Consider the following 27,121-nt stretch of genomic DNA (forward strand, 5'->3'; position numbering starts at 1 on the left):
TATAGGTCACTGGTTCTAGCCTGTGAATTACTGAAGGTCCTTACCATTTAGTGACTGATCAGAGATGAACTGGTGGCCTAAGCTCTTTGTAGAGTGTCTAGCACCAGGGAATCCTGAACCATGACTGGGGATCCTAGGTGCTATCACATTATAAACTAATAATTAGCTTAGTTCTTAGAGGACAAATATTGGTGTCACAACTGTACCCTTGGTGATATCCTTACCAGAGACTGAACTACCCTTTAATTCCTATAGGTGGCCTCTGCAGACATGGCCACAGACTCAAACCTTGATGATTCTAACTGGGGTCATATTTTGAGATGTGTGTTAACTGCATTGAAATTTCCCTTTGTTGTTAGAACCTATGTTTATCCCAATTAATTCAATGTCCCCATTCCATCAGGAAAATTGAGGATTGCTTGTATCCATATTAGAACGTACTAAATCTTGTAGTTGACATCTAAATTATATCCTATATCTGTTGAAGTTTTGTCCCCTATAATAAAATAATGGTGAAAGAATCCTAATGGGAGTGACTCAAATTTGCAATGGAGACAAAATACATAATTAGGGCCAAATTCTGAAAGCCATACCCAGTTTTGGCTTACTTAGGAAGGCATGCAGCATTAGAGCCTCACCTTTTTATAACCATTTAAAATAAAATTATTTTAAACACTATTGCTAATCCATAATTATAAATAAACCAAGGATAATTTTATTTGCCTTCTGAGCTAATTCTATTTTTTTCTTCTGACATGAAACCCATTAGAAGCAAATCTATTTTTCAATAGGCAGTTGTCTATAACTGGTACTTGGGAAGATGCTATTTTTGTATTAAATCGAATTTTAAAAAGTAAATACAAATCTGTGCAGTACTAATACATTTATGTTATTATGATATATAGTTATACCTACATTTATGTTACTAGTTCTATATCTGGTATACCTGTTGGCTTTGCCAAACTGTGGAAGTAATTAACAGAGCCTTCCTTTGAGCTATTTAGGAGTGGTTTCTATTATAGTATGTACTCCAAAGAGGAAGTCAAGTGGAATTATATGCAGATACATACATGTCTGAACATGTTCCCCTAGTCACTCAAAGTGTGGAATGAAATTTTGAAGAGACACTGTCACGTTTATTTGGCGTAAAATATAGGTTTTCTAAAAATAACTTATACAAAGTTTAAGATCAAGAGAAATAATTCCATGAATGTAGAACAAAAATTACAATGAAAATAGTTTTTAAAACAAAACCAAAGCAAAGCAAAACAAAACCAAAAAAACCCTCTGTTGTGTTTACAACCCAAATGTTACATGGTAAAATGATTACAAACAATAAATATTGAAATAATGTTAGTGGATGAGCACCTAAGTGAATCTGACTAAAATTAACTATAAACAGAAGTGATACTAATTAGTCCATCCTCTAGTTTAAATAAATTAAGATGTGTGTAGCCAGGCAATAGGCTTTTAAATATTATATAGTTAATAAGGTGGTGTCTCTTTAAGTCTGTATAGATTCGCAATGTGATACTTGGCCTGATACCATATGACACACTCTGAATGTCCTGACTTTCGAGGAGTTAAAGACAGACTATTAACAGTGCATTTGCTGTTGACAGAGACAGATCTATATGATAACACAGGTTTCTGTAGTAGTCTGGAAACTTGCCCCCCTGCTTGCGGCTTAGATCATCAGCCCTCCCTGTGGGCGGGGACAAGGCTGCTGTATGGTTCGGTTGAGTCTCGCTGCGTGCGTCTATAACTTTGTGTTGCTTGCTGCTGCTGGTGGATAGGAGAAGGAATGTGGAAGTCAGTAGAGTGCAGGGTGACAGGCTGGTCGGGCGAGCTGCAGCAGCAGCAGCATTATTTCTCTCTAGCAGATCATTTGCTTTTTCCCTTCTGTTTACAGAGGTATCGTGCGATTTTTTGCTTTCTCCTCCTTTGCCTTTAAAGGGAAGGCGACGAGAAGCTGAAGACGCAGCAGCAGGAAAACCAGGAAACCATGCACCAGCGCTGCTTTTTCCTCCTGTGAATCTGGATCTTTATTTTTGCGGAGAGGGTAGAGGTTGCTGCTGGTTCTTCCGCCTTCCGTCCTTCCCCTGCCTATGTGTCTTTCTCTGTCTCTTTTGCCAGTGTTTTTTAAATGACTTGAGCGAAGGGGGGGAAAAACTGTCAAGATGGCAGCAGCAGGAGCAAGGAGGTTATGAATGTGGTGTTGATGCTGGAACAAAACCCATCCTCTTGGCAGCCCTACGGAGGGCTTAAAGCTTCTGGACCTGTTGGAAGACTGGTGATTTGATTTGTTTTTGTTTTGCTTTCTTCGCCAGAAGGGTAAAAAATCCAGAGTGGCGTTTTCTTCCCCTGCTCGGTTGTTTGTGAAATTTAGTTTTGTATATAGAGATCTATATATTTTTTGCAAAGTGGAATGCATAACTACGGCAAATGCTAGTGTGCAATTGGAGGTACATTAAGACTTCAGCTCCCTTTGGGGCGTTTTGAAGGAGGAAAGTCGTCAATGTAATTTGAAGGACCCCTCTCTCTTTTCCCCGGACAGAGAGAGAGGAAAAGGAAAACGGCTAGCAGAGCAGCCGGGAGCAGGCTTGGTGGTGTTGGACGGGTCTCTCGATGGATACAGCGTGATTGCCAGTGGAGCACTTCTGCAGCTGCATGGAGTGAAACATAAACAAACACACACCACTGAGCTGCACCAACCCCACTGCGTTTGGGCTGCTGTTGGCGCCATCCCCCCACCAATCGGGATCCAGAAGCGCATCTGGAACCTCTGGCCTCGCCTGATCCCTTATTGATCGCCTTGTGATTATTAGTAGTATTGTGTGTGTGTGTGCACAGTCTGCTGGGAGAGGGGGCGGGGGAAGACAGGCGGCTGCAGGACTTTAATGGAGAGTGGCATGTTCGCTCGCTCCCCCCTGCCTGGTAGGCACTGATCCGCAGCGGCAGGAGGAGGATTGGGGTCCGGACCTGTCTATCCCATCGCAGCACCAGGAGGAGCAGCAGCAGCAGCGGGAGGAGGGGAAGCCAAGATGGCAGAGGCATCTCCCCCTGCCCCCCTCTCCCCCCTGGACGTGGAGCTGGACCCTGAGTTCGAGCCCCAGAGCCGGCCCCGCTCCTGCACTTGGCCCCTACAGAGGCCTGAGTTGCAGGCGAGCCCGGCCAAGCCCTCGGGGGAAGCGGCTGCGGACGCCGCCTCCATGATCCCCGAGGAGGACGACGACGAGGAGGAAGGGGGCAGCTCGCCCATGGCCATCGGCAGTGCAGTCCCCGGCGGCGGCGGAGGGGAAGCGCTGGCCCCGGAGGAGGCGGCCCGGCTGCTGGCCCCGCTGGCCGGGATCGGGACGGAGGGCTCGGGCCAGGCCCCCGGGGCAGCGGCCGCTGGGGGCAGCGGGCTGAGCGGGGGGCAGCCGGCGGCGGCGCCGCGGAAATGCTCGTCCCGGCGGAACGCGTGGGGCAACCTGTCCTACGCCGACCTGATCACCCGCGCCATCCAGAGCGCCCCGGACAAGCGGCTCACGCTGTCCCAGATCTACGACTGGATGGTGCGCTGCGTGCCCTACTTCAAGGATAAGGGCGACAGCAACAGCTCGGCCGGCTGGAAGGTGAGGGGGGCCGGGGTGTCCCGGGAGCACAGGGGGGAGGTCAGCGGGGGCTGCAAGGTGAGGGGGGCCGGGGTGTCCTGGGAACAGTGGGGGGCTGGGGGCAGGGTGGGGCTGGAAGGTGAGGGGGCCGGGGTGTCCCGGGAGCACAGGGGGGAGGTGAGCGGGCGGGGCGGGGCGGGGGGCAGCGAGGGCTGCAAGGTGAGGGGGGCCGGGGTGTCCTGGGAACAGTGGGGGGCTGGGGGCAGGGTGGGGCTGGAAGGTGAGGGGGCCGGGGTGTCCCGGGAGCACAGGGGGGAGGTGAGCGGGCGGGGCGGGGGGCAGCGAGGGCTGCAAGGTGAGGGGGGCCGGGGTGTCCCGAGAGCAGAGGGCGGGGCGGGGCCGGGCGGGGAGGGGCAGCCGAAGGGCTGGGGGAGGAGGGGCTGGAAGGGAGAGGGGCCCGGGATGTGCCCGGGGGGCAGGAGTGGCACTCAGGACGGGGATTAGGGAGGCTCTCAGGAGGCGGTACCGGGGTCAAGGTACACAGAGGGTGCCGGGGGGAAGCAGAGGAGGTGGGAGGGTCCCCGGGGGGAAGCCGGGGCGGGGGGAGCTGGACCGCGCTGAGCCAGTAGCAGGCCATTGTGCGGCACCCCTGGTGCGCTGGTGGCTGCCTGGAGCTCGGTGCGGAGGAGCTGGCGTGGGATGGGGCGGGCGGGCGCCCTGGTCGGAGGGGCGATGGGTGACCGAGGCGCACTAGCCCGGAATTAAAGTCGTTAACTGCGGAGAAGCAGCGTTGTAGTGCAGTGTCCGTGGAGCACAATACTGGGATCCCAGCCCCGCACTTCGCAGGCAGCTGGCTCTTCGGTGTCCTAGCCGGGGGGGATCGGTGCTTTCCTGCCTTTGAAATGCAAGAAACAGATACTCGGAAGAGACCTTGGACTCTTGAGCCTCTCAGTCATTTGAACTCCTCGCCTTGCACCTTCCTCTTTCTTGGAGTGACATCTGCCAGGCAAACTCTGCCTTGCACGGCTCTCCAGTTAAATATTAAACGTGGGAGGCACCGGAGTCCAATGAACTTCCTGAAAAGCTTTGATGAGACTCCTCTTCGTATTGCTTGGTTGGCCGGGCCCCAGCACCTGCTGCTGACTGAACCAGTAGCTGATGTTTGCTAATTTGAGAGTGACCCAGGCTGCCTCCACTGTGTGATAGCGAAGCAGGCGGCTTCTCGGCTGGGAAAGGGGTTCTCTGTTTAGATGAACTTGGGTGACTCCTCTTTGCTGGCCCATGTCACTTTCTTTAATGCTCGAGGCTCGTGGTTTAAAGGGGGTGTGTGGCGTGGCCTCTAAGATCACAGTGACCCTGCTGCAGTGTATTTAGCCTGATGTGCTTAAATGGACACCGTCAACCTGAAATCATGTCAGTTAAAAGGAGTTAAAAGTAATTGCAGGGACCGCATCTGCATTGGAGTCCCTGTCAATTTTTGTGGTTTCACAATCACATTTTCTGAATTTGAAAAAAAAAATAGTCCCCCCCCCATCTTCCCTTGCTCTGCAGAGGACTCAGCCAGACCTGAAGAAGAGCTCTGTGCAAGCTGGAAAGCTTGTCTGTCTCACCCAGGGAAGTTAGTTCAATAAAAGATATGGCTTAACCCACCTTGTCTCTCACAGAAACAGTACAAATTAACTAAATACAGAGGAAACAGTGGGAAAACTATACACGGAATGCTGTCAAATGCACAAAACAACAAACTGAAAAATATAGACAAATATATTTTCTTTAATTTTTTCAGTTATAGGAATCTTAGCAGTTGCATGTGACAGTAGTAGGTCAAAAATATACAGATGCAAATCTCAGAGTTCAAATATAGAATTACTACTAGTTTTTCAAGAAAAATTCAAATTCCTCCGTCCACCCAAAAAAAGCCAAGAAAAGTGTATGCTTTTCCTTATAAAGTTAAATTAATGGTGGAATTCTTTAAAGGGTGACTTCTCTGAATGTTTGGCATTTTTCCCCTGGTACATTAGTGCATATAGGGACACTATCAATTGAGAAATCACACATATCTGAAAATTTTTTATATACAGTTTTTACAGATCACACCTATGATTATTATAATGTAAAGATATTAGAGAAAAATCATTTTCCAGATTTTTTACTTTGTGCATGTGAAAACACATTGTGTATAGTGATGCTTTTGCTTTTGAAGATCACTTTTAAAATAAAGGTCTTACTGGTAGCTAATATTGGGTAGACAACATTATAAAAGTACTTTACAAAATGTGTTTGTTTTGGTATTGCATGCTCATCTATTAGAATGCCACTTGCTAAAATGCCATTTCTTTAAATGTTGCAGCTGCATAGTAAGAATGGTCACTTGCATGATGTAGGTCATATTTACAAAGGAGGGAAGACTGATTCAGTTAAATTTCATCATGTTGCCACTATGTGCCGTTTATGATTGAGCGTCTTAATGGATGATAGGAGGAGGATTCTTGAGGAAGTTTTAGCATATTATATAGATGTTAACTTTCTGATTGAATCTCTGTGTTTGATTTGAATAATAGAGAGCTTACATGATATAAAACAAATGAGTTGGAAATGTTGTATAAACTGGAAGATTCTCATGTATTCTTATGCTAGTAATCCATTGTTATGTTTTGATTTCTGAGTAAGACATATTACTAGGAAATTAATTTGAATACAGATGTAGGATTTTCACCCTCCCCAAATGGAGCATTACAGGAAAAATGTTTGCACTGCAATTGACTCAGGCTAAGGAAATATTTTAAGAAAAAAGGCCAGTTTAATTCAAGACTGATATCTTAAAAACAGATGCATTTTAAAATTAGATGCCTATTTTATATATTGAATTGGATGAGGTTCCACACGCATGATAGAGAGTGTGATAAGGCTTAAATCTAATATGACAATCCTTGTTTTCAAATATATACCTTTATGCCATTTGCAAAAGCATTGGTTTCAGACCTCAGCTGTTCTATCTTGTCTGCTATGACAAATCCAGTCTTTTATTGAATACTTTGAGTTTTCAGTCAATGATCTCAAATCAAATGGAACTAAAAATTATAAAACAACATATAATGTATAGGGTCTGATACTACTTCCATTGAATTTGGTGGCAAAACTCTCACTGACTTAAGTGGAAGTAGGAACTGGGCCATCATGCAAAGTGCTTACATTGATTAGTATGCTTAATATACTTGCAATTTTTCTGACAATTTATACTTTTAATTTGATATTGATTCCATTTCTGTGCAGAATTAACTGGCACTTGGAGCTAATTAAAATGTTAGAAAACTTGGATCCTTTGAGATTTCACTGATATAATTTAGTTCAGGAGTTTCTCACTGGTCTCTAAAATGACCTTCATCAGAAGATGAGGGCACATTAGAAACTCAAAATCTTGTTTATGGTTGAGTGCAAGTTGTCTTTGAAACTGATGATAACATGTTTGATTTTGTTAGCAATCTGTGTATATGTTTGTGTGTGGCTGATAGGAACCTGATAAAGCAGGGGAAGGAGAGGTCAGGAGCTAATAATCTGCCAGGCATCCCAGAACAGAGATTTTAATTTCTAGCAGGATTAGTGTTCTTTTTAAGGTGTGCATATGTATTTAAAACAGGGATCTTTCTATTTCTTGACTGGAATATCAGTTACTTTATATGGAAACATTCCTATTGGACTCTATCTACATCTCAAAGGTTTTGGTTCCACAGTAGCTTGGAGAGTGATTCCCAGCTTCTGCACGCTAGCTCTGCTTGAGTTAGCATCTAAATAAAGAAGTGTGGGTGCGGCCGCAGAGGTGCTGTCTTGTGCTAGCCGCCCGAGTGCAGTCCTGCCCAGTGACCTGGGAATGTATTCAGATGGCTAGACTGAACTGCTGCCCATTCTGCTGCGGCCACTCTGCTCTTTTTAGGCGCTAGCTCAAGTAGAGCTAAGGGGAGTGTACTTCTACTTTTGTTGGGAATTATACCTCCCAGCTGCTGTGTAGACATACCATTGGTATCTAAAACACAGTAAATGAATATACACTGTTTTATCATTCTGTTTCCCTCATAAGTATGAGATATAACTGGTCAAAGGACATATGACTAACCTGTTCACTTTGGACCTTGGGGAACTGAGATTTCAAAAATGATAGAGATATGTGTACGAGAAAGCCTTTTACCTCAGTCTACAATTATTTTATTATATAGATAATTTCAGCTTCATAGACAACACATTTAACATTGTTATTCCCCTCTTGCATCAAAAGGGGAAACTGTCATTTTAAGTAAAGGTGAAAAAGATAACTTAGTTTTATTATCATACGTGTTATATATGAAATATTAATTTTGTTTCCAGTGTAATTAGCAGAACATACTTCATAAGAATAGCTTAGATTATTCTCCCCAAAACAATTACTTTAAAAGCTATACATTAAAATTACAACTGTCATTCAACTGCTTTTGTTTTTTTTCCCTGTGATTAGGAAGACAACATTATGTTTCCTCTAATTCAGATAAAAATTGTCCAATTCACACACCAACAGGCTGATTTGTTTCCCCTCCCCTCCAACAACCCATTAGAATGTTAGCTTATCTAACATTGGTTGGCAGCTAACTGGTGCAGTAATATATAATAAATCTTCCTAGGTGCAGCATGCTGCATACACTCTAGATACTCACATGCAGGTCTTTTCAACCCTAACCTAACCACCCCACAATTATTTAGATATATGATTCAATAACTGCTCACTGCTTTGAATAGTGATAAAAGTGAATGTTTTAGTTTTTGACGTCTATGAAAAACATGCTTTGAAAGAAAGAGACTGTGCATGCTCTGTTGTACAGAAGCACATGTCCTGATAGTGTCTTGTCAGTGTGCAATATGTAGGGTGAATCTTATCGTTACTACCACAGAGGTTCCTGTTCACCAGACTTGCACATATTACAGTTTTCTAAATGAAAGTATCTAATGCCATATCAAAATGCTGCATTCAAAATGTGAATTCACAAAATCAGTGTATCAGAACTGATTTTTGTTAACGTTGTTAAATTGTTCAGGATTCAGTAACTTTCTTTGCTCAATATTTTTCATCTACCCTTAAATGGTATCTTCAGGCACCTTTGTATGTAGGCTGGAGGAATGTGCAGTTTCACTGTAACTTCTGTAAGTACTTTGGTATCTCTTGCTATAATATTGTTTTGTAACCTCTTATGGCAATACTCTGTGAAACTCAATCCTTCCTCTACATGAAGAGTACACTAGAGGGACTATTTTCCTCTTTATTGAGCAGAATTCCAAGACCGTGAAATTCGTCCTTTATGAACATCTACCAGTAATTCCCGAGTTTAAATGCAGACCATTTGTTTTGTTTTATTCTTGTATCATGAGCCTAATAAAGTTTTCCACATGTTCCTTATGAAGGATAAAGACCAGTTACTAGTATGTGAAATTGTTTTTGGAAGCTCTGTTTTAAAAAGATAACACCAAATATGAATATACCATAATTCAACTTTGTTTTTAGTGATTGTAAAACCTATCTAGATGTTGTAATTGTTGAATGTCAGTGAGGGCTTGTCTACACATGGAGTTATTCTGTAATAGCTATTCCTGATTAATTCCACATGTTGTTGACACTTTTATTCTGCAATAAGCATGTTTCATTCCAAATTAGCTTAATTCACTTCAAAGTGGATTAAGCTAATTCAGAATAAGGCACTCATGTTAGAATAAGAACATCCACACATGCAATTAATCAGGTATAGTTAATTGGGAATAGTTAATGAGCTTTAAATTCACATTCAGCCTTATTCTGGATTATTTCTTATGTGTAGACAGAGAGTCCCACACATCTTTGATATGAGCCTCTGTCTATGAGATTTAGTCATCCATCTCCTTGGTAGTCCATCGATCCGGTGATGACAAATCTGTGCAGATCATCTATTGTTGGTCTCATGGTGTGCCCTCTGATGACTGCACAAGCCAATTCTAGAGGTGCACATTTTTCTGCAGATGGTGCTCGGAAGTTTGCGGTCAGTGGATTGTGCGCTGCTGATGCTCTGTGACGTCGTTCGCATGCCTCTTGTAGACGCCGGCAGCGGTCTTCCTCAAAGGTGATGCAGGTATTCCTGACTGTTGCCCGCCACTGTGTTCTGTCGCTGGCGGCGTCCTCAAGGTCCCTAGGTTTGATACTGCTGTACTGCAGATTGACTTTGATGGTGTCCTTGTAACGTTTCTGTGGACGACCTATATGCCGGATGACCTGGGAGAGCTCACCATACAGAAGCTGGCAGGAGATTCTGTTGGCATCCATGCGGCTGACATGACTGGTCCAACGTAGCTTTGACTTCATGATCATCATTTCGATCCTTGTCATCTGGGCTCTCTTGAGGATCTCGAGATTGAGCAATTTGTCTTGCCAGCGGATCTTCATGATGTTGCGGAGGCAGCGCATGTGGAATGCTTCAAGCTGCTTGATGTGACACCTATATAGTGTCCATGTTTCGCACCCGTACAAAAGAGATGAAAGAACAACAGCTCTGTACACAAGCAGTTTTGTTGACATCTGGATGTTGTGGTGGTTTAAAACTTTGACATGCAGACAGCCAAGTGCCTGGCTTGCTTTGAATATTCGTGCGTTGATCTCATTATCCAGTGATCCATCACTGGATATGACAGTACCCAGGTATTTAAAGTTCTCCACTACTTTAAGATGAGTGCTGTCAATGGAGATACTCGGGACAGAAGCATTTGATCCAGGTGCAGGTTGATGAAGAACTTCTGTCTTTCCGAGTTGATAGTTAGTCCGAAGAGTTGCGAGGCCTCAGCATACTTGTTGACAATGTGCTGAAGATCATTTTCAGTGTGAGCCATGAGGGCGCAGTCATTGGCAAAGAGTGCCTCAAGAAGGAGTTTCTGCACTGTCTTAGTCTTTGCATTCAGGCGACGGAGGTCAAAAAGTGAACCATTGTGCTGGTATTCAAGTATATACCTCGGTCCAGATCTTTCATTGCATGGTGAAGGACTTGTGCAAAGAACAGGTTAAATAGGACAGGAGCGAGAACACATCCTTGTTTCATGCCATTGGTGATGTTGAAGGGGGCTGATGTGGCTCCATCAGACAATACTTCGTCTGTCATGCTGTCATGAAAAAGGTGTATAATCTGGACAAATGTTCTTGGGCAGCCAAGTTGTGTTAGAATAGTCCAAAGGGCTGCCCTGTTGACGGTATCAAACGCCTTTGTCAGATCTATGAAGACAGCATACAGGTGCATATTCTGTTCAATGCACTTCTCTTGTATTTGTCTGACAGCAAACACCATGTCGACTGTGCTCCGGCCAGGTTGGAAACCACATTGACTTTCAGATAGATTTGCCTCGGAAATACTGACTATTAGGCCATTCAAGATGATATGGGCGATGATCTTCCCACCAACAGAGAGGAGGGATATGCCTCTATAGTTTCCACATTCTGCTTTGCTGCCTTTGTTCTTGAAAAGAGAGACAATAGTAGCGTCGCTGAGCTCCTGTAGTATGTTTTCATCCTCCAAGATGCTGATGATCACGCTGTGGAATGCAGCTAGTGCTGCTGGACCTGCTGATTTGTATATCTCTGCTGATATCCCATCTTTTCCAGGAGCTTTTCCTGAACTCATCTGGCTAACAGCTTTCTTAATCTCATCTATAGTGGGCGGAAAGTCAAGATCTGTCAGAGGACATTATTATTCACGGTTAATGGTCTATTGAGAAGGTTGCTAAAGTGTTCTCACCATCTTTCGTTGATGCCTTCTTTATCTTTAATCAGCGCTGTGTTTTCTGATGAGAGCAATGGGGTGGTCCTTGGTTTAGAAGGTCCATAGACAGTCTTAATAGCACTGAAGAACATCTTTGAGTTGTGAGTCTCAGCATAGTGCTCAATTTCTTTGGCTTTGCTCTCCCACCAGTTGTCTTGTATCTGATGGAGGTCTTTCTGTGTTTTGCTCTGAAGGTACTTGAAATGGTCCCGTTTAGAGACTGAGGAGGGATCATTCTGCCGTTCGATAAAGGCTTTTCTCTTTACTTCCAGTGCTGAGCATATTGCTTCTTGGTTCTCATCAAACCAATCCTGATGTGTTCTTTTCTTTGGTGCAAAGAGATGTTATTGCTGTGTCAGTCACTATCTGCTTGAACTGGTCCCACTTTTCGGTTACAGTACCGATCAATTGTCCGTGGGATGTCAGTTTGTCATCAAGACTCCTCTGGAAATTGTTGAAACACTAAGCATCCTTCAGTTTGGCCATGTTGAAAGCAGATCACACATGCTTAGGGCGCTTGTGCCGAGAGGGAGCGATGTGAAGTTGAAAAGACATCCTGACTAATCTGTGATCTGTCCAGCACTCTGCGCCTCGCATTACTCTGGTGATCATTACGTCTCGGATGTCTCGCCTTCTGACAGTGGCATAATCTATCAGATGCCACTGTTTGGACCTAGGGTGCATCCACATTGTTTTGTATTTGTCCGCTTGTCGGAACAGAGTGTTGGTAATGGTCAGGTCATTTTCAGAACAAAGGCTCAAAAGGAGTAGTCCATTGCTGTTCATTTTGCCTACACCATGTGGCCCTGTTACTCCTATCCAGTTCTCGCTGTCAGCCCTGACTTGGGCATTGAAATCTCCAAGTAGGAGTAGTTTGTCTGTTACAGGTGTGGCCTTGATCAGTCTGTCGAGGTCTTCATAGTATTGTTCCTTTTGAGTTCTCAGAGCATGTTAGAGTGGGTGCATATGCACTGATGATGGTGGCATGACGTTTGGCATTTAGTGGGAAGCATAGTTTCAGCAATCTTTCATTGATTCCCACTGGAAGGTCTGGGAGTTGATGCATCAATGAGGTTTTTATTACCAGACCAACTCCATGTATTCTGTCCTCTGTCTCAGTCTTACCCTTCCAGAAGAAGGTGTAACCACTTCCTGGTTCGCTCAGGGAATTTTCCCCAGGCAATCTTGTTTCACTTAATGTCGCTATATCGATGTTGTATGGGCTAGTTCTCAAGCAATGAGAGCTGTCCTTCTCTCAGGTCTTGCAACAGCTTCTCGATCCATGAGGGTACCTAGATCCATCTAGGTATCTGGTAAATGTGCCAGGAATAGTTAATCAGGAGTAGCTATTCTGGAATAACTCCCCATGTAGACAAGCCCTCAGTGACATCCAAGGTCAGCACTGTTTTTGAAAGACTATGGGGAGGGAGCAGCACCAATCTTTTCCCTTCTCACTTCTCTTCCAGTAGGAACTGCATGTAGCTTCTCTAAACCCTGGCCTACACTGAGAGGGGGATTGATCTAAGTTACGACTTACTGTGGTGTCTTCACCATGGTGAGGTGTCTGCTGCCGCTCCCCTGTAGGCTCTGCCTGCGCTTCTTGTGGCGCTGGAGTACAGGAGTCGACAGGAGAGGGCTTGAGGGTCATTTTATCGCATCTAGACTAGACGCGATAAATCGATCACTGCCCGCTGATCTGGAGGGTAGTGTAAACGTATCCTAAGGGTATGTCTGCACTACCCACGTTACAGCACGGCTGTGGCAGTGCTGTGACATGGGCAGTGTAAACACACTTTATTGCCCCGGGAGAGCTCTCCTGGTGATAACGCCCCCCCCCCCCCCCGAACAAGCTGTGGTAGGTTTATCGCGGGAAGCACAGCTCCTGGAGATAAAGCACTGTCCATACTGGCGCCTTTCAGCGTGAAAACTTTTGTCACTCGGGTGTGTTTTTTCACACCCCTGAACAACAAAAGTTTTATTGCTGGAAGTGGCAGTGTAGACACAGCCTAATAGGAGCAGCAGAATGAAATTTACCAGAATTGCATCAGTTGCACTCTGTGCACTACATCTGGAGTAATTGTTTTCCAGCTTTGTACCGTATTCTTAATTTTTATGTGAAATCTAAAGTAGTTTAATGATTCATACAGAAGTGGACAAGGAACTGTAGTATGACTGTTTAGATAGCCATTTAGCAAAGCACTTAAGCACATGTTTAACTTTAAGCATGTGAGTAGCCCTTCGGCACTTCTGCGATATTACTCAGATGCTTAAAATACATGTTTCAGAGCTTTGCTAGATCAAAATTCTAAGTTGGCAGATTATGCAGTTCTCACATCAGATGAATGGAAGATGATCCATTATTAAAATGGTAGATCTTTTTTACTTTCTTTTTAACCTTCCAGTAGAAGTCAGATGTAAGTAGTAAGTCACATAAACTGATGGTCATCTTATATCTGTTATATGATTTTGCATATAATTATATGCAAAATCATTCAATTCAATAATACTTGCTCAGCACCACAGCAGTTTAATGAAAATTATTTTAACTTATCTCTCCTTTTTGTATTTTTTTTTTCAAATTTATGCTATTTTATTTTTGTACATTTTCCTGACTGTTACTACACGCTATAGTTCTCAGTCCTGTGTAGGCTAGGAAAATTTGTTGTGTTTAGCAAACATGATAGCTAACGTGTTAATTAACATGTTTTTAAACACCACGTAGCACCTAGGGTAAACAAAGACAGCGGCCTAGTTTTCCTTTACCCTGTGGTCCATTAGAGCAATGTAAGTTACAGGAGTGGGTGGGTGAGATTCTGTGGCCTGCATTGTGCAGGAGGTCAGACTAGATGATCATAATGGTCCCTTTTGACCTTTAAGTCTTTGAGTCTATAAAGGGGCCTTAAAATGAGATTAAGATCCTTTACACTGCCACAGAGATGTAAACCAGCCTTAATATAAACAAGACACAGGCTCAGCAGTGTTTAAAAATGTGCTAGCTGGTTGTTGTCAACCCTAGATTCCTTTCTAGAGTTGACCATGACCAGCTAATACGTTACTGAAGGTGTTGTGTCAATGGTCGGTACAAAGTCATGTTTAAAAACTTGTTAGCTAACGTGTTTCCTAACATGTTTTGAAACACAACTTATTTTCCTTGCCTAGATTGGACTTCTATGTACCTCTATATTATTGTATATTTATCATTATGTTTTACTATGTTTTCATGCTATGGTAGGTTGGCCTCTGTTTTTCTACCACATGGGATAAATTGTTAAGAATAAATTATTTAACTTGAATAATTTTCATGGTCTAAAGGCATTTGTTTATTTTTAACTGGAAGACCTTCTGTATTAGTTTGATCTATGTTCCTCTAACCATACACTGGCATCCTTATAGTGTGAGAGTGTGCACTCTTTGTATGACAGCATGGAACTCTAGCTCTCGACAGAGATTTCAGGTCGTCCCACCCCCCCTTTTTTTGTTTTTGTTTTTGAGCAAGTTCTGGACCTGTTAGTCCACTTGATTGCCTGAAAGTAGAGTTTTTTTTCTTTCTGGGTGCTCAGTCAGCACCTGTACCCCAACTTTAACAGTCAAATTTAAACTTAAATATTGTTCGTTGAAGAACTAAAGAAAACAAGCAAGAGAAGAATCTGAGTGTAATTTTGTTTAGCTGTGAGAGATGAAAAGCCATGGTAGTACAGACTTAGATGGTATGTCTACGCTGAACAGTTGACTCATGCTCTTACCTGATTTTATAGCCTTAACTTCCTCTACTATGCACACAGAAAAACCTCTGGCCTGAGTTTGGGGTGCTTTAAGTCCAGGCTAGCTTACCTGACTGGGGGTGCAGGTTAGAGCCCAGGCTTCACTTTATCTCAGTCTGGAATCCATCCACTTTTCAGTGAGGATGCAGATAAAATCACTCAAATACTGATATTCCTCCAATTCCCTTCCCAAATTCTCTTTCAGTTGACACAGTTGACTGGGAAAGAATCCTAGAATATCTCAGCCCAAAGAGCCATGTGTTGTACACTCAGATGCACATGAGTGAGTGCAGAAACAGTGAGGACACAGTAACACAGGTAGGACTTTGCTATGGAAATGCCCATACCTGGGCTGTGCTAACTTGGGTGCTCAGACCTGAGTGCCAATCACCTGCGTTAATTATGTGATGTAGGCCTAGCCTGAGACTTAGTTTCAAAGCTAAAAATTTGTTAATTTACCAACTATTTGCAAGCTTCTCCTCTCTCAGGATGAAATTTCCTCCAGTGCTAAGGTTCCGCACAAGGCTCTATGCACTACCTAAGCCACACATAAGTCCTTAACATAGTGATGTATATAGATCCTTATGCCTACTTAATTCTCGATTTTGCCGATTTCACTGAAATTGTGAAATATGAGATTGTTTGCTAAATTAACTTTCAAAATATAAATATGTTTTATTCATAAATGTGCTGCAAAACTTCTGTGATTACCATAATGCAAAAATGGTTGACTATAGTGTGATATCACTGCAATCATCATAGTGTACAGTTGATTGAGAGTGTCTGTCAAGTTGCATGACATAGACTAAAGTGAGCACAGTAGTCATTATAGTTGATCGTTGATTAAGAGTGTGTCAACATTTATGACAATAGGTGAGCACGACAGTCATCAGGAGTGAAAGAATCATTACTACATATAAAGATGGCCGACAAATCAAGAAAAGGCAAAAAACATTTCAGCTTTGGGTCATGTGAAGCAATACCTCGTAAGAACCTTACGTGGAGACAGTAGTAAACTGTTTCGTTCATCTTGCAACCTGACTCTAGTTTTGTTCAGAAAAAACACAATCAGTTGTCATTTTGATTCTGAACCACCTGTTAAACAAAAAGCATGTGCAGAGGCTACAGATCAGAACACAAAACTAGCGACTGTGTCCGCTAAAAAGAACAACTGAAAGTAGTTTAGCAAAAAGTAAGTTACAGTGGAACTAGTGGAGGCTTTCACTGCTGCCAACATACCTTCACAAAGCACATACCAAATGCTGGCAGTTTCCCATGTGCAAACAAATTTTCCCAAGATTATCTAGCAGAAGTAATTGCGAAGCATGTTCAGTCTACAAAATCTGTGCTGGCAGAATATAATTCCATTTCAGTTGTAGCTGATGAAGCAAAAGATGCACACAATATGTATATACTTCACTTTTTATTTGTACCTGGCAGCTGGAAAGACGACTGTATGCCTGTTTTACTAACTGAGCCATTCAGCTTGAGTTGATAAATTTTTCAACTGAATCACAAGCTTTAATAAAGGTTGTTGTAAACTACGGTTTAGATGTCAGCAAAGTCTCAGCATTTCTCTCTGACGTGATGTACATGTGCAGTGCTTTCTCTGATGTACTACAGGGAACGATGCCCAGTGTAATTCATGTTACCTTTAATGCACATTTCCTTTTAATGGCCATTGATATCTGGTGCACACATTTCCTTGATGTGAATATGCTGGTTTCTTCTTTTAAAAAAATATTCAAGCATTGTGTAGGCTGTAAACTACGATTCAAGGAGTTGATGGCCAATCAAAGTGGTAGCTAAGCAGTGATGCTTCCACCTGAAGTGAAATTCATGGTTTAATGCAGTTGCTTACCATCATGCAAATAATATTAAATAGTAACAGCAGCACTTTGTGTGTGAGGTGCTTGAAATCACACCAGGCACACAGTCTTTGCCTAAAGTCTCTGAGCAACACTGAAGACCAGGTGAAGTTCGTGGCTGAGAATGCAATACAGTTCATGCAGCTTCTAACATGGTTTGAAAGTCGACAGGTTTTGATTCACAAAGCATACAACAAACTGATAGATCTGATCCGAGATATGGCATCGCAACAACTTTCAGACTGGCAAACTGAAAATAGCTTCAGGCAAGAAGTGTTCCAGTGAATAGCAGAAAAGTTAAACCACTACTACTACAGGTCACTACCACCTCTAGTTAAACAACCAGCTGCCTAGTTTTTGAGTGCTGTTCACTTTTTCAACTCAAATCAGCGGCCTTTTCTGTGTTTTGACCCTGAGGTAATTCAAGCAATACCTAGTTGGGAGAAAGATAATGACAATGTACGTGCTTACCTGACCTTTGTCAAAGAATGCCAGATGCCATTAAAAGTAACTGAGTTTTGGGATTCTGTTTCTGATTGGTTTCCAAATCTCTGCAAGTTGGCAAAATGCTGCCTTACAATTCCTACCAATTCTGTGGATGCACAGTGTGCAGTTTCAGTGTATGGACAGGTATTCACCCCACTGAGACAGAAGATGTCAACTGCAACTGCTGGTGGATGCTGCATACTGCTATTTAACAATTAAAATGGACTATTTTATTTTAGTAAGCATATATTTGTATTTCTAAGCTTTATGTACAGCTTTGTGTATTATACCTTATTATTATTTATTATTTATGATTATTAATTTATTTAGCAGCCTTCCTTATCCAGGGCGACTTACAAAGGTGACAGTAATATAGTCCAATACCTGTTGTGTATATATATTATATGAACACACCTGTGAAATTTGCTGTTTATGCCATGACCAAGCTTTGAAAAATGTGTAATTTCTCCATGATTTAAGTAGACTCCTACTTATAAGGGCTCCCAGGGTTGGTGTGAATTTCATCCCTGATACAGTTTGCAGCTTGGGTAGATAGTCAGGCACTTTCCAAAAGTCAGAAGTTACTTTTTTCTTTTTCTTTTTTTTTGGGGTGGTGATTTTTGTCTTCTCCCCTTATCTTTATGGAGAGTTTTGCTATACAAGATACCTGCACAGTTATACCATCGAACAGCTTTCACCTGTATAGAACATTTTCGTTTTAGAAGAGGTAGAGTCATCTGCCACAACTTCCTTTTTATTCAGAAGGAATAACCTAGGTAAGTCCTCTCTAACTTATACTTTAATGTAGCTGTACTTGAGAAGATCATTTTGACACAATTTCAGTCTGTGACTGTAAGCGTTGCTGTTTCAAGGGCTCACTGTTATTCTTGCTGGGCTGAAAACTGTTTGATTACCTCATTCTGACAATACAGTTCTCACCCTCCCCTGTTTATCCACACAGATCGGAAGCCTCTGCCTGGGGGGAGCTGCTAAATTATATTGCAAATTCTAGTGTTGCTTCTTTATACCCTGCTCAGTCATTTGTTAACACCTGACACGGAATCTGACCAATATGCATGGCATGTTCATAACTGGAAACATAGTAAGGAGTCTCCAAAGTCTCATAATTAATCTGCTTTGCTAAACCAGACTAATACTGAAAATAGTAAATTCACTTTTTCTGTTAGGATAAATGTAGAGGGTTCAGAGGGTCTCTAGTGAATACCATTTACAAATATCTCAAAGCAAATTTCAACTTGAAGTCAAAAGGAGCTTCCTGTGCTCAACATCCGGTCCAAGTTGGGCACTGAAAAAAATGGAGACATCCAAAATCAGTGGTCACTCTTGGAAATGTTGCCTTTAATCTATGGAGATATGGATGTGTTCTTTGTGGATCATGTTGTATAGATTAGTCCACTCTTCACCATGACTACCACAAAGATAGTTGATTTCCAATCTCTAATACTAGCTATCCCCAGCACCACCCCAGCATTTCATCTAGACCCCTTCTCTGCATCTTTCTCTCATTCATTTATCATTTTGATTTTGGCATCTGTATCTGTGTGCAAATTTGAAAGGGTGGTTCTGTCTGTTTAGTAATATTCTGGCAATGCTATCAATTAGGTGGAAAAGAAAGCACAGTTGTACTTGTGGGCATCACAACAAGGATTTACTGTTAATAAGCAAGGCATAGCTTACAATGGTCTGAAAAAAGTCGAGAGCTTTTAATATGTGTACTAGCAATATTTTCATTTAATTCAGAGATGAATATTCCCTTTAAATTCTTCAGACAAAGTTTAGTCCATCAATCCGGCTTTTTATTGATAGTTTCCCAAGTACATCCTGATCCTCTAATCAGCTTTTTTTGGGTAAAACTGCAGCAGTCATGAACAAAGTCCATCTACATCTGGAGCTCTTCAGTTAAATCATTGAATTTCAGAGATGTTACAGAAAATGTTGGTTTCAGACAGCAGGATATGTTTCATGTCTGTCTTTTTCTTCTTCGTCTTCGGCTTTGTTGCAGAGAACCTCCCTCTGGTTTCTTGTGTCTACAAATTCAAGGACTTGTAGACATCCATTATTCTACCTTTTGCTTGGTGCTGTGTTGGTCAGTGCTTCTCTCAGTTGTTTCCAACAGTCTCAGAATAAAACTCCAAATGACTGAGGCCCTGCTCATGCAATGGGAACAATGCAGACACAGCTTGCACCTCTCTGGACCCACATTATTTGTCCAAAGCATTTGGCAAGATCAAAGTCCTGGATTCTTGGAAGAACTTGTACTTAGCGGGTTGTACTTGAAAATTTCGCCTCCAGGAAGATAGCTTTACAAAAACAATCCATCTGGAAGTTTGTAAGCAAGTTTTCCTTACTCACCCCCACTTTACCTCTTTTTCTGCCCATGCTTTTGAATAGAAAAGTGCTCAAATTTCTCCAGTTTATATTGAGAATATTTGCTTCTGGTCTAACAGTTTGACCTGGGGTATTTATGGAAGTTGAATTTCCTGGTTCTTAAATTCTTGCTAAAGGATGGGCCTAGCAAAAATACAATTCAGATCAAAAGTTTCCCAAAGTTTGTGTGAGTTGATGCCTGAGGTTCTAGTATAGACCCATCTCTAGCATAAATATATGTTTGCTGGCACCTCATGGAGGCGATTTACCTTTTGTATTCATTGGTTTCTTGATAAGCTCAGTACGGAAAGCTGCCTTCTGATAAGAAGAGAATATTGCAGTACAAACAATGCCTTTGTGAGGCTTTTAACAGGGCTCCTAAATTGTCACTTTTTCTGGGAGTGCTCACACACTGGGCACAGTGGTGCAGTTTCTTGAAAGCCTCTCAACTGCCATTTGTTTTCCTAGACTGCTCTAGATTTCAGCTGACTTTCAGAAAATTTTCCAGGAAATTTGCAAGAGGAGACAGTGCTGTTTCAAGTCATTGCACAAGATGTGTAAACTGAGACATGTAAACTCAACATCCCAGTATTATGTAACAAAATCTGTTATGCTAGAAGTTTCACTATATTCTGAAACTCAAAAAACATTTGTCAAACAGGTCACCTGCTACTTTTCAGTAGTTTGGGCTGTAAACATAATCAAATTAAACAGGCGTTTACCCTATCCAAGAGTGTAAAATTGAAATAATCTCAGAGAGTTAAATGGCTAGGGCAGGAGATTTGAAATTCTGTTTATGCAGTGACTAACATTTCAAAATTCAGCATTATTATTGTTGCTGTTGTTATTATCCTGACAGTATGTTCATCACTCTGTAAAGCATGCTATGTTTCCTGACCTGCTGATCTTACAGCTTAGCTCAGCCACAGACAAAGCAGTTCAAATTAAAATAATATACTAGATGCTTGCACATGTTTGCGATTGTGTAGAAATCTCATACGGGGTACTGTTTATTAAAAGGCTTTGGAAAAGGGAGTGTGTTTTAAGGAGGTATTTGAAGGGCAAAAGGAGTCCATTTTCAATAGAGGCAAAGCAAAGCTGTTTGGGGCATAAGTAGGTGGTGATGTAGGAGGCTTAGCAGGAGTGAGAAGAGGAGTATGAACTTGATGCAAAAAGTGATTAGCTATGAGGTGTCTATAAATTAGGGTTATCAGATAGCAACTGTGAAAAAACGGGACAGTGGGTGGGAGGTAATAGGCGCCTATATAAGAAAAAGTCCCAAAAAACAGGACTGTCCCTTTAAAAACAGGACAGATGGTCACCCTACTATAAATCAGATATATTGGACCTGGACGTGCAGTTTAGAACACGTGGTAGAATATAATTCCTCCATTGTCTTTAAAAATTAAAAGATATTTAAAACATATGTTGAACGTCACTCACCACCCACTTAAGTCCTCCAAAATGGAAGTGTTCCTTGCCTCTGGTATTTTCTTCCCTCTCCGCTAGGACTCAACAACACAACAACTGTCCTTGGTAGGTGAGTTGGACATGCCAGCTGGACAGAACTTTTCCTGAGCCTACCAATAAAACTTTGTTACAATCTGTGGGAGAATGTGTACATTTTTTTCCTAATTTTGCCTGTGAGTCAGGAGTTTCTGAATGTGAAAGAAGATAAATACTGTGCATGGAATCCTGGTCCCAGTGAAGTCAGTGGAGCCAGGATTTCACTGCATGTGTATATAATTTAAAAATCAGTACTGCTAGGTAGCAGAGCTAGGCTCCTGTATGGTAAGAACAGCTCCATTTCTACATTTTAGACCCTGGAGGGAAGATGATGATGCTAATTGCAAGAGAAACTAGTTGACTGTTTTGTACAGTGTTTAAAATAAGGAGGAAATAACACTGATTGAATGACCTATTTTGGCTTCCTCAAGATTATTTTTTTCATTCTGTTCCTGTGCATTGTATGATACATATTTTGGATCTCACATAAATTAGTGCCTTTATTTACTAAGAATTTTAGTCTTAGAGTATTAACTGTGAAGTTGCTTCTTGCCATGTGACACACTGGCAACAGTTTTCCTTCTTCTGTGAAGACTACTTGCCATGCAGCACACTGACAATAGTTTTTTGTATAAAATAGTGACCTGTCAGGAAGTGTACAATATAGGGCACTGAGAGATCCTAATTTAGAAGTAGTCAGAGCATAAATCAGCACTTCTGTCTGCTTGCAACAGTAAAGGCCAATGTAGAGAAATGTTTCCTACATAGTAAAATGAGGCTTATAACGGCCAATTTTTGCTGGTTTTTCATGAGAACAATAAAAAGCATATCCTTCACACAAAGGCAACCCCCTACCAAATTCTTAAGCTCAGCTCCAAAGCATGGGGCCACTAGAGCCTCTAAAAAAAAACTATTGTAAGATATATTTTTTTAACACAAGCAGGGCAATGTATTTATCTCTGATGTCATTGTTCGAAACAACTGAATGTTTTTGCTAAAACTAAAAAAAATTAAAAATATTACCCTTCAGCAGCTGCCAGCATGTGAAACTTTAGCTGTTAACGTTTGGCATCGTTATAAGCAAGTGGAAACAGGGTTTTATAATGGGAAGAGTTGTGCAACCGTAAGTATAGGCCATGCTACTTGTGCCACCTATAATTTACAGTTTTACTTATGAGTAGTCCTGTTGCTTTACTTATGAAAATGTGTAGTTGCTTGAGTAGTCGTTTCCATTTCATTGGAACTACTTGTATAAGTAACAAGGTGGACAAAAACAATGATTTTTTTAAAAAACATTTTTTATTTAAGTAGGGTTTTTTATTTAAATACAGGTTTATGTTTTAAAAACAAAGCAATTTATAATGAAATCTGAAATTCTGACAACCTATGATAAGGCCTAAATTTACTATCATCTATTAAAATAATGTAAATTAATTAGAGAATAATAATATTAAGCAGTACATGTTGGTTGCCAATTTAAAAAAAACAGACCACTGAACAGGGAAACAGGGGAAGTCACTGGTCAAGCACCTGGAACCAGGGTTTACTGAAGTGCTAAACCAGCGTTTCACAGCAGTAGCCTCTTTTTTGCAGGTGCAAAGAGAATAGATTTTTTATTTTAGTCTATTAAACTAGTTCAGCTCAATTCAAATTTAGGAAATCAGTAGGGAGTTGAAAAAGCAGGAGAGCCTGTTTTCCTCTTCCAATATACTGTACGAATAAAAACCAGATGTGAGAGGATGAGATCTACTAGTTACAAAATCTTGAAGGGCATGGTGACCAGAAGCAATTAGTTCTGTTTACTAACTACAGATAATACTTGCTTTGTTTAATAATTTAATTAGTTTTAAATGCAAAACATATTTTGATAATTTTTTTGATAAACTATTTTCTTATGAATCCAGAAAGGTACACCTCTACCCCGATATAACGCAGTCCTCGGGAGACAAAAAATCTCACCGCGTTATAGGTGAGACCGCATTATATCAAACTTCCTTTGCACCCCGTCCCCGTTCCTTGTTCCCTGAGCGCCCCCTCCAGAGACCCCCATCCCTAATCACCCCCAGGATCCCACCCCCTACCCAACCGCCCTGTCCCCTGACTGCTCCAACCCCTATGCACCCCACCCGCCCCCGACAGGCACTCACTGGCAGTGGCAGGAAGCGGAGCAGCCCGGCCCCAGTCCTCTCCATCCTGCCAGCTCTCAACCGCGGCGCTCTGCTTCCTGCCACAGGTGAGTGTGGGGAGGTTGGGAAAAGACGCCCCCTGTACTCACCTGTGGTGAGAAGCAGAGCACTGCGGCTAGGAGCTGGCAGAGGAGTGGGCTGGGGCCGGGCTGCTCCGCTTCCGCCACTACTGGTGAGTGCGGGGAGATCCTTCCCCCAAGCCTCCTCCCCAGAGCGACACAGCTGGGGCCGGGGCAAGGGAAGCAGAGCTGACTGCTCCCAGCCCCCTGCTAATCCCCCGGGCAACTCTGGGACTGCGGAGCCCCCAAAAGTGCCCTCCCACAGCTTCGGGAGCCCCTGACTGCCCCCAAGACCTTCTGCCCCTTATCAAACCCCTCAGCCCCAGCCTGGCCCGACACCCTTAACACGCTGCTCAGAGCAGCGTGTCAGAGCTTTACCGTGTTGTATGCGAACCCGCGTTCTATCCGGTCGCGTTATATTGGGGTAGAGGTGTAGTATTTATTTAAAATACTGTTTTTGTGCTTTTTAATTGAATTGTAATTTCTGTCCAAAAAGACCATGACGCAAATCACAAGTTAAAAAAAAATCTAGTAAATAAGAAATATATCATTCACCATTTTCTAACATAGTAGAAAGTTTAAAAATTAAAAAAACAAGTAAACGTTGGTTGTATAATTGCTGAAATAAATGTGTATGGATATAATGTATTCTCCTGGTTAGCAAAAAGAAGCACCAAATCTAGTGCAAAAGCTATATTTATATTACAAATCAACATGTTTTTATGGTTACCAACTAATGATAATCAGCTTTTCTTTAGGAAAATAACTAAAAAGTACAAATGCAAAAGAACATTTAAATGAATATGGTACATCAAGGTTTCCTGCTTGCTGATTTAAATCATGATGTTAACGTCGCTTTGATTTCAATCAAACCACCCTGGGAAGTAAGGATTGTTTGTTTATATAAAGGATGCAGGATCAGGCCGTAAATATGCAGACTTAAATGTCTATTTTGCTGCAGCCCTTTGCTGTACAGTGAAAATCATCTAGGATAGTACTTTAGTAGTCACAGCCCATGATGTTGCAGAGCAGTGGTTAAAGTATTGCTGGTTGAGCAGTTCAGACAAAGTCTTAGAATCCTATTCCTTGTGTGCTTTGTAACAGATGGGAGTGAATTAATCATAGTTTCCTCCAACCTCCCATAATTCTGGGATACATTTGTTAGTGAAGGGAAATACTTCAAATAAAAACAGACTTAAAAACAACAGGTTATAAGCTGAACTGCAGAAGTGCTCCATTTGCTACCCTCTTGCCTTACCAAGGCCATAGGCAGCTGTCTTTGCTATTTTACCAAGTTAGTGAAAAGGATAAGTGAGAGTGGCAAGGCTTTGAAAGAGAGAAATCTACATAAATTGCCACTTGTATCAATTTGTAGTGACAGGGCCAAATGTGGCCTTAATGTAAAGGTGCCACAGTGAAGTCAGCAGAGTTTGTCTCATAAAAGCCCCCACCTACTTCGTCTACTAGGGTGTGTATTCACTGCAGAGTTACCTGGGCTCTTACTCCCACCCTGACCCCTATCTCCCACACACTAACCTTTTACCTGGATTTTAAACATCAAAGCCTACAAAGGTGACAAAGCAGCAGAGAGTCCTGTGGCACCTTATAGACTAACAGTCTGTTAGTCTATAAGGTGCCACAGGACTCTTTGCTGCTTTTACAGATCCAGACTAACACGGCTACCCCTCTGATAAAGGTGACAAAATATGTTACATGTAACAGTTATTCTAATATCAATGGTGAGGGTTTTGTTTTCAAAAACAATTGGTGGGAAGAAAGAGTGAGAGAAAGGGCTTTGGGTATGTCTACAGTACAGGATTATTCTGATTTTACAGAAATCGATTAACAGCTTGTATAGAGTCGAGTGCACGTGGCCACGCTAAGCACATTAAATTGGCAGGGTGCGTCCATGTACCGAGCCTAGTGTCGACTTCCGGAGCATTGCACTGTGAGTAGCTATCCCATAGCTATCCCATAGTTCCCGCAGTCTCCCTCGCCCATTGGAATTCTGTGTTGAGATCCCAATGCCTGATGGGGCCAAAAATTTGTCGCGGATGGTTATGGGTAAATGTCATCAGTCAATCCTCCCTTCATAAAAGCAACGGCAGACAATCATTTCGTGCCCTTTTTCCCTGGATTGCCCTGGCAGACACCATAGCATGGCAACCATGGAGCCAGTTTAGCCTTTTTTTACTGTCACCATATGTCTACTGGATGCTGCTGACAGATGCGGTGCTGCAGCGCTACACAGCAGCATTCCCTTGCCTTTGAAAGTTAGCAAAGACGGTTACCAGCCATACTGCACCTTCTGCTGCTTCGCAAGTTGGCAAAGACGGTTACCTGTCATACTGTACCATCTGCTGCTGTTGGGTGCTCCTGGCTGGCCTCGGTGAGGTCGGTCGGAGGTGCCTGGACAAAAATGGGAATGACTCCCCAGGTCATACTCTTCTTTAAGTTTTGTCTAATGGAGAGTCAGTCCTGCCTAAAATATCAGGGAAGCCTACTAAAGAACTAGAGAGGCAAACGGCTGCTCCGGGTCAGAGCCCCAGACATCCCACAGAAATGATGAGCTGCATGCCATTCTAGGGGGTGCCCCTGCAACAACGCCACCTGTTGCTTCCCTCCTCCCCCACCCCTCCTGGGCTACCGTGGCAGTTATCCCCACATTTGTGTGATGAAGTAATAAAGAATGCATGAATAAGAAACAACACTGACTTTATTGCCTCTGCAAGCAGAGATCAAAGCGGGGAGGGGAGGGCAGTTGGCTTATAGCGAATTAGAGTGAACTACCATTCTGCACTTCTTCAGCCTATAGCTGAAAATGGGAATCTATGATAAGCACTAGGATAGAAGCACAGGCAGGACTGAATCACCATTTGTGTGTGGGCCTTTGGTTGACACCGGTAAAATACAAAACGTCCCAGTATATGTATGTTGGGGGATAGTTCTAAACAGCAGCTTAATTTTTGTATTTGCAGCAAAATGTAGAGGTCTAAGTATCTGATTGTGAGCCCTGGTAGCAAGGGGTAGGTGCGACCGCACGGTGCTGCTGACTGGGAGAGCAGCCTGAAGCTGGAGCCTCCAGCTGCCATGATATTCCAGGCAGGACCAAATCTCCATTAGATAAAACTTAAAGAAGGGAATGACCTGGAATCATTCCCATTTTTGCTCAGGTGCCCCCAGCCGACCTCACTGAGACCAGCCAGGAGCACTCACAGGACGACGATGATGGATACCAGTCCTACTGTACTGTCTGCCGTCCACAGGGCAAGGCAAGGCAAGGGAAGGGGATGCTGCTGTGTAGCGTTGCAGCATTGCGTCTGCCAGCAGCATCCAGTAGCCATGCAGTGACATTGAAAAAAGTCAAGAAATGATTTTTTCCTTTTGCTTTCATAGAGGGAGGGAGGGTGGGGTGCTGATGATATACACCCTGAATGACCCACGACAATATTTTTGACCCTTCAGGCTTTGGGAGCTC

The 27,121-nt window shown here is 42.6% G+C and overlaps 1 protein-coding gene across 1 annotated transcript in view; it reads left to right on the forward strand.

Moving 5' to 3' along the window:
- Positions 1-1,644: 1,644 nt before the first annotated feature.
- FOXO3 (forkhead box O3) overlaps positions 1,645-27,121 on the forward strand; it is a 150,682-nt gene continuing 125,205 nt past the window's right edge. The window contains exon 1 of the mRNA XM_030556071.1: positions 1,645-3,617. Within this exon, the coding sequence (XP_030411931.1) occupies positions 3,045-3,617 (573 nt within the window). The 5' untranslated portion in view covers positions 1,645-3,044. The remainder of the gene's footprint in view (positions 3,618-27,121) is intronic.

This window comes from Gopherus evgoodei, chromosome 3 (assembly GCF_007399415.2).
Source record: "Gopherus evgoodei ecotype Sinaloan lineage chromosome 3, rGopEvg1_v1.p, whole genome shotgun sequence".
NCBI classification, from domain to species: domain Eukaryota; kingdom Metazoa; phylum Chordata; order Testudines; family Testudinidae; genus Gopherus; species Gopherus evgoodei.